This window comes from Mangifera indica, chromosome 8, assembly GCF_011075055.1.
Source record: "Mangifera indica cultivar Alphonso chromosome 8, CATAS_Mindica_2.1, whole genome shotgun sequence".
NCBI lineage: Eukaryota > Viridiplantae > Streptophyta > Magnoliopsida > Sapindales > Anacardiaceae > Mangifera > Mangifera indica.
Window position 1 is genome coordinate 6620134 of NC_058144.1, and position 8077 is coordinate 6628210.

At 34.4% G+C, this 8077-nt stretch overlaps 1 protein-coding gene across 1 annotated transcript; it reads right to left on the reverse strand.

The window, feature by feature from the left end:
• Positions 1 to 357: 357 nt before the first annotated feature.
• Positions 358 to 4825, reverse strand: LOC123224198 (zinc finger CCCH domain-containing protein 3-like). The gene is made up of 7 exons (XM_044647793.1): positions 4414 to 4825; positions 3574 to 3743; positions 3303 to 3356; positions 2319 to 2435; positions 1859 to 2170; positions 1223 to 1498; positions 358 to 973 (listed from the first exon to the last, which is right to left on the reverse strand). The coding sequence occupies exons 1-7, from the start codon at positions 4475 to 4477 to the stop codon at positions 608 to 610; spliced, it is 1359 nt and encodes a 452-aa protein (XP_044503728.1). The 5' UTR covers positions 4478 to 4825; the 3' UTR covers positions 358 to 607.
• Between the last annotated feature and the right edge of the window lie 3252 nt (positions 4826 to 8077).

The window sequence follows — 8077 nt, forward strand, 5'->3', positions numbered from 1 at the left end:
ATCCTGCATTTTCTTCTCGTTGCAGTCTCTACATTCAGAAATGACAAGACAAAAACAAAACTTGTAGGTAACTATTAAGTAAAATAAACGTACTACCTTAAATTATCATGTTGTGAATCTGCCTAACCACAACTAGAAAAAAACCATGACACTATTCGTATTCACATAAACCAAATAATCATATCATGCCCGCCATGGGCATGGTAGTTGTTCATACTCAATTTGTTACCTATGATTTGGTTCAACTTGCCAACATCTCCCTGCAATCAAAAGGCCATAGATTTGCAGGGCCTAATAATGCCGAACAACATTCATCATATCACAAACATCATAACACTCATCAGCACATAAAGGGCATGATCCAAGAAAGAGCAAATATTTCAACAGAAAAAGAAGGAAATCTTTTACAAATTTTCACCTGCATGCTATTTATTCACCACAAAAAATTCCTCCTCTCACCCCCCCCAAACTTTTGCTCATCACAATCTCCAAACAGCCTATACCACTCCGCAGAACCACAGGTGAAACGGGGGAAGTGGGAGGTATGAGTCATAAATATACTTCAAAGATACTGAGTAACAAAAATGTAAATGAGAACAAAATGAACTCAATTTTGATCGTGTGAAGGTTCTGAAGAATCTAGCACTGAAGGAGGTGGAGAATGGGGCTCCTCAGCTGAATCATCTGAATTCTTTGTATTTGAGTTTTTCATATCTCGGCTCTGATGCTTGACATTTGCAGCCTCAGAAATCTGTACCCGATCAGGAACTTTTGATGTCATAGCAAGAGAATTCTCAGACGAAGGAGCTGTTGGAATGAGATGATGAGTCATGAGAGATGGATCCAGCATAGATAGTGGACGAAGGCTCACACCATAGTTAAAAGAGTATCCTGCAAACGGATGATCAAATCTACAAGTTGGGCCATCTTTGCAAATTCCATACATACTGTAATTAGGACACATAGCTTGCCCCTGCATGTGGGAGAAAATAAATTCATTACAATTAATTGAATCCAACAAAAAGAAAAATCCAAATTTGAAGACCAAATTTACGAATAACTAGCTAATATTACAGCACTGATGTTCACTTTCTATTCAAAACATATTCATGACATTTCCTAACTAAGTTACCAAAAACTTGTATCAATGTGTATTCCACAATTTATGAAATGGAGTATCAATATGTTTTCCGCAATGTATGAAAATAAAATGAAAACTTACTGGTCTTGAGGGAAGGCCAAGGGGTCCTATATTATTTACGGTTGATTGAGCAACCCTTTCCTTTGGATGATGGAACTTGCAATCAGATCCATATTTGCAGGTTCCAGTGTTCATATAATATCGGCATTCTGGTTGATCAGGTCTCTCAGGTAAATTTGGACTGGATGGGGATAACGTTTGCACCAGCCCGCCCAGACTTAAGTCACCTGGATTCTGGGAGTTGTAGATATGATTGGATCCAAGTCCACCAGGAGAAGATAGAGAGCTAATGTTTCCCTAATAAAGAAAAGAATGAAAGAAAATGAGACAAGAAAAATTAATTGTAAATTGGAAATTTCACATGAGAAAAGCCCAAAATACATTTGTTTATTCGTAAAATTTAACATAAACAATTTATGTGTGAGTTCTTATATGATTATTGGCTGAATATACGACTACTTAAAAGAGAAACATCATAGAGTTAGAACAATTCAGAATATTAACATGAGTGAACAAAAAAGGGAGTAAGTTATTGCTTCTTAACGATACTACTCCTTCCAATGGTAGATTATGGACCTTTGCTCGAAGCAAGAGTAAAAGCAAAATTTCCAGAAATTCAGACAGGAAGTCTGTTACTTAAAGAGTTAACTTACTGACCATGTAGGTATTCCAACCTGGTGCAGATACAATGCCTTGAGAAGGAGAGACAATGATGGGCATGTAGCTTTGTGATCCTTGTAAACGAGGGCCAGATACATAAGGTGCCCTTGGAAATGACCACGTTGAAATGCTACCTGCATAAGGCAGACCTGATGAAGGCAGAAGTGATGTCCCCATAGATCCAAATGCAGCTGTTCCAGTCACAGGTAAACTGTTTCCATTTGCTGCAGGCTGAGGATGGTGAAACTTGCATGCAACTCCAAACTTGCATGCTCCAGTCCGCATATAATAAGGACATGATTTCTCATCCTAAAAAGAAGAGTCATAATTTAGTAGTTGTGGATGTAACAGTCATATTCCATGCATGTGAACTTGTTAATCATGAATATTCAAATGTCAGTTTAAGGAGAGGAAAAGGCTAAAAATCATGCACTGATTTCCAAAGAGAAATAAGCACCTGACGCATAGGAAGACCTAGAATGTTGAATGAGACCGGTCCAGCACCATTCCTATCCTTTGGGTGATGATATTTGCATGTTGATCCATATTTGCAGGTCCCTGTCTTCAAATAATACTGCAGTATATGTCAAGAGACGGAAACTCATCAATCAGAAAGATAGTAACTTGTGAGGCATACTGTCTAACATATACATGCAGGATGGCATCTAGTAAAAGGGGGAATTCCAGAGTAATTACCACAAAAATTTAATCAATGAATGTGACATCATTCCCCTTTCAAATAATTGCAAACAATTATGCAGTCTACAAAACATAATTAAGCAACATCTAAACTAGACTACGAAAGAAGGCTTTTATACACTACACATGATATAATAAATCCCATCTAGGCTTGTCAGTCAACCACTTGCAAAGCTGACTTAGCAATTAGCTGCTAAATGCAAGATGTCCTGAGAACAGGCTGAGTGAATCGACCTTGATTAATAAAAATTATCAGTAAACAATACACATAATTTCATTAAATTAAAAATGAATAAAAGCCCACTCTTCATAACTAGGGTAATGTGTGAGAAAACTTCCAAAGACGATATAGACTGCTATCAAATATTGGTGGGCAATACAGAACAGATAGAAATCAGGGGCAGAAATTTCTCATAAATATAGAACAAAAGTAAAATGGATCTGTGTAACACTAACATTATCAGAAAACTTTTAGAACCAAATGATACTGCAGGTTATTCAGGATGCATTTTGCATTTCATTTAGTCAACACAATCACATACATACATTTACATAAAAAGTTCCAAAATTCCCCAATAGAATCTCTACATAATTATTATTGCTACATAATCCCGTCTATGACTATATACGGACAACAATTTGTGCTCTTCAGTTTTCCTGTAAATACTTTCATTCTAAAATATCACAGCAAACAAGATAAACATCCAATAATCTGATAATCTCAAGAAAGGGAGAATTGTACCACACAGTCAGGTTGTCCATCTCTCTCCGGTAATTCTTCTCTAAATTGAATGCCCTGTTAGGATAATAATATGATGAGACACAAGGTATACTACCAGACTACCAGTTATAACAGGAAATAAAGAGTGGAACATTATGAAAAAGTAAGAAAAAGCATTGGTGCAGATTTCACACAAGAATTGATAAGTCATTTCACATAAAGTCCACTTTACATAACATTAAAATTGACAAAACATTAGTGAAGCCACTTCAAGGTATAAAATCTCAATTACCTGAGAACGATAAGCAGGATGATTAAAGCGGCAATTGCTTCCATAACCACACCACCCAGTCCTCAGGTAATATGGACAATTTGGCTCACCTGGGCGATCTGGGTATGGGCTCAATTGAGCCACACCACCCCCTTCTTGATTATCATTAATTTTCAACCGCCATATTGCGTCTGCAAGGCACAAGACAAGCACAAATCATCAATTTCATGTCTTCAGAACCCTAGATTTCAGTTTATCAACATTATGAAAATTTCACTTCCCAACAATAACAAACATCAAAGGAACTAAAAAAATTCAATTCAGATGAAATTTTCAACTAAAATTAAGCCCATCAACAAAACTAATAATCTTACAAAACTTCAACATGCATTGCATTGGTAAACAGAGTTATCAAAACCGAAAAGCCAAATCATCAATCCTTTCTCATCTAATAATGTTTACAACAAGATTCAGAATAATTTAAATTCCAAATATCACAATAAATATAAAGCAAAAAGATCAAACCTTCAATAAAAACAAGTTACTAACATCGCAACTTAAACATTTCACATCTATAAGTCGACTTGATTTTGCATTTCATCAACAAACGCAGATACTAAAAACTAAACACAAACATGAAATAAACAAAAAAAACACTCACCTGCATACAAAGTTTCAAAATCTCCAACCTTAACAGTTCAAAAAACACATTGCACCGTTGATCACAGAAACAATGAATCAACCCATGATTAAAAAAAATAATAATAATTCATATTTCATCAAACAACCATGTTAATTAATGAAAAAACTAAGCAGATCCCCATATTATCAACAAGAAAAGGGCACCAGAAATCTAAATACCTTCAATGTTGTCTCCGGATTGATTTGACACAGCATTGCTCTTAGCCTGACGGTTATCTGGCATCGATGATGGCACAGAATTTTGGTCACCCGTCAGCTTTCAATCAAAACAAACACAACGAAGATACAACTCCTCAACCCTTAAAACAAAAAATCAAATAATTTTAAACAAATAAAAACATGATCGTCAAGAAAGATTCAAACTGAGGAGAATTTTTTGTCATCTCTTTCGCAAAAAAACCGATAAGAAGAAGGGATAACTAGTGAAGCATCAGAAAGTGAAATCTGCAAATATATTCCAAGTTGATTAAAAATTCTATATTTCCCTTTCTTCTTTTTTCTTTTCCACGATTCTCAGGTTTCTGTGTGTAAAATTTCGGGATCTCTTCAATGTGAAACCAAAACTGAAAAATATAACAAAAAAGTAATTTGCTTCATCACCTATTGTACGAATAACAATTTAGTTTAATTTGAAATGACATCTTTGCCCTCACAACAACTTCTCTGTCCTAGTAGTTATTAACCGTATTATCACGTCAGTCCCTATTCTAATTTTCTAGATGACCAAATTAACCCTGCTTTAGATGACCAAATAATAAATATCTCTTCCATTTGGTTACTTTTCGTCTAAAGGCAAACACAATGCAACCATCGCATTCAAAATCCCATTGACCAAATGATGAAGGTTATTTATGTCTTTTCACTTCGCAGAGTAGAAAGCATAAAAGTTCATAGACTCATAGCGTCACAGGCATAATTTATATACTTTCCTTTTATATTTGAGAAAATATAAAATATCATCAATCACCGTTAAAGGGCGCGAACCTGAGAGGCGGCTGTGGGGGTATGGACCACAGGATTTGAGTTGAATGACCAAAATAGCCTAAAAAAAAATTCTAACTTAGAAATATCCAAAAAGAGGATTAATTAGAGAGTTAAATAAAGCTATAAAAAAATCATTGAAAAGGATTATCATTAGATTATCCTCAACGCCTAGTTTTATTATATTCTTCTGCTTCTACTCTATTTTACGTTGTTGCCTTGTGCACGTGAAAGATGATGAGAAATCTCGGCCATGGGATTTTGAGCTAGCAAGGAATAGGGCCCCACAGACCAAGGAAAGAGATCATAAAAACCAGAAGTGGAGATTCGGGCGGTCATTTCATTTTACTCCCCCACTAAAAAAAAAACAAACACTATAAGACCCACGACTCTCCACTCACGTGACCGAGATGAAATTACAATTTATGAAAAACTAAGTGAATATTAAAAGTTATTGATTGATAAATACTGAAGAAGGAAGGGTAAAAGCGTCAAAGCGAGTATTTATTTTTTCAAGCAAACTCTTTGTCCTCGCCTTAGTGGGTCATAAAACAAGTGGGTCCCAAATAAAAAGCAAGTTTGAAGAACATCAGCCAAAGAAGCACCAAAATCAATTGTGATCAATCAATCAGATAACTAAACCAAAGGAAATGAATGGCCTAACTGGTTGGTGCACCATAACAGCAGTGGTCTCTCTAGTACGTTGTTTAGAAGATTAGGATTTGGTCATTATAATCGAGACGTCAAGTCAAAATGTTTCTGGTGAGAATTCTGAACGATTTGACCAACCAGATTTGGTCCTGTTCAAAATTTCCACAAGAATTCTTCAATAAGCTGCCGCCAGTTAGCCAGCCCGCCACACCAACCACTCGTTCATTAATTTCCTCCCTCTTAACCTTTCTCTTTCATGCGTGGTCTTTTCCTCTACATTAATTTTGAGCCTAGTAAATTACTTAACCTAACTTGAAATTCAAACAGTAAATTTTACTCTCATAAGAACATTAAAAATTTGTCTCCCTAAGTAAGGTAAATAAATAACACCCAGCTAATTACTCACCTTAAACCCCTGCCAATACTCAGAGGAAAAAAAAAAAAAAAAGGAACTTAGACATGGAAGAGAGTAATGATAACTATATTTTTTTCCTTTTTTCCTGTGTAAGGCGGTTAACAGTGTAAAGCTAAGTTAATTATTGGAACCCTTAAGCTAATTCTTTGACATTTTCAACAAGTTTAGTACCCCTTTTCACACTGGCGTATCCCAAACACAAACAGAACTGATGCGGTAAACGTCAATAATCTATATGAATCACTTTTTTTGGGTAATTTATGTTGTCATTTATCAACTAGTAGGAATACAAACACTGCTAGAAAGTTTGAGATTTGGCCCTTAACAGTGTTTTTTTAATACATCTACATGTTCCCAGGAGGGTCTTTCCTAATCTTATTATATTTGCTTAGGATCAGGGAAGCATGGACATACATCCCCCAAATAAGTAGTTGATAGAATTAAGCATATACATTTTTTAACATATTAATAATATATTATTATATAATTAAATAATTTTAAAATATAAATAATATAATATTTAATTATACGATAATATATTATTTATGTGCACACATAATATTGCTGCAGTCAAGTGAAGAAAATATTACCATAGGTGACAACGAACGCAGGAAATTCAAATATTTCAAAGATAACGCCATCTGACGATCACAAGAAGAATAGACCATAGTGGGGAAAAAGCCTTCCCTGAACATGTACCAATCCAAACCACCAACTTTTGTCAGGGGAATGTGTGAGGAGTGCTCCATTTTTAACAAAGAATTTATTCCTCCACGCTACAAACGAGGAAAAATAACAAAAGCATCGCCAAAAGACAATAAATTGTATGCCAGAAGATTTATTCACACCCCAGGTTTTATATAATTTCAAACTCCTATCAATTAATTTTCAAAAATTCAAAGTCTCACCCATAAATTAATTTTTATTAAAACTCTTAGTTAGATATAAGAATAAAATTATTATTTTAATAATATTATTAAAAATATATATGATTTATTTATTTTCTCTCTAGATTTTAAAAACTAATAATTTTATCTATGTTTAAAGTTTTTAAGTTTTAAAAAGTCATATTTTTCCTCAAACCTAGGTTTTCTTTTTCTTTCCTCTTTGACTGTCATCTTCAATGACAACGACCTCTTTTTCCCACCCTAACCCTTAGTTGGCTCTCTCTCTCCGTTAACAAATAAAAAAACATCAACTTCGTTAACGAACAGATAAGATGAAGTCTGTCTCTTCGTCTGTTGATGGAAAGACGAATTGTCCTCATCTCTCTCTAATGACGAAGAGACAAAGACTAGAGTAACAAAGACAAACAAGGACAAGAGATGAAGAGATCTAAAAATTGGAGCGATAGAGATGAGACAAAGACAATCTGACTATGTTAATGGTATGATGAGACAATTAAATTTAGACGAAGATCTCAACCAAAAGACTTCGATGACAACAGTTTAAGATAAATTTGACTGTCGTCATCATCGGACATGATAGCCAGAGAGAGAAGAAAAAAACCTATGATATGGGGGAGAATGTGACTTTTTAAAACTTGAGACAGAAATAAATTTGTTAATTTTTAAATCTTAAAACGAAATGCACTAAATCATATATATTTTTTTTAATATTATTATTGAAATAACTATTTTACCTTTCTATATAACTGAGATTTTAAACAAATTTTAGTTTATATGTGAAACTTTAAGTTTTTAAAAGTTGGTGGATGAGAGTTGGAATAATATCAAACCCTGGGTGGGAACAACTCTTTTGGCCTAAATTGTATAT

Excerpts from the sequence above, each read along its gene's own strand:
- LOC123224198 (XM_044647793.1), bottom strand. The coding sequence starts at position 4,477 with ATGCCAGATAACCGTCAGGCTAAGAGCAATGCTGTGTCAAATCAATCC. Across the intron at positions 3,744-4,413 it reads ATCCGGAGACAACATTGAAG|ACGCAATATGGCGGTTGAAA; the intron begins GTATTTAGATTT and ends TGTGCCTTGCAG. Across the intron at positions 2,436-3,302 it reads ATGGACAACCTGACTGTGTG|TATTATTTGAAGACAGGGAC; the intron begins GTACAATTCTCC and ends CATATACTGCAG.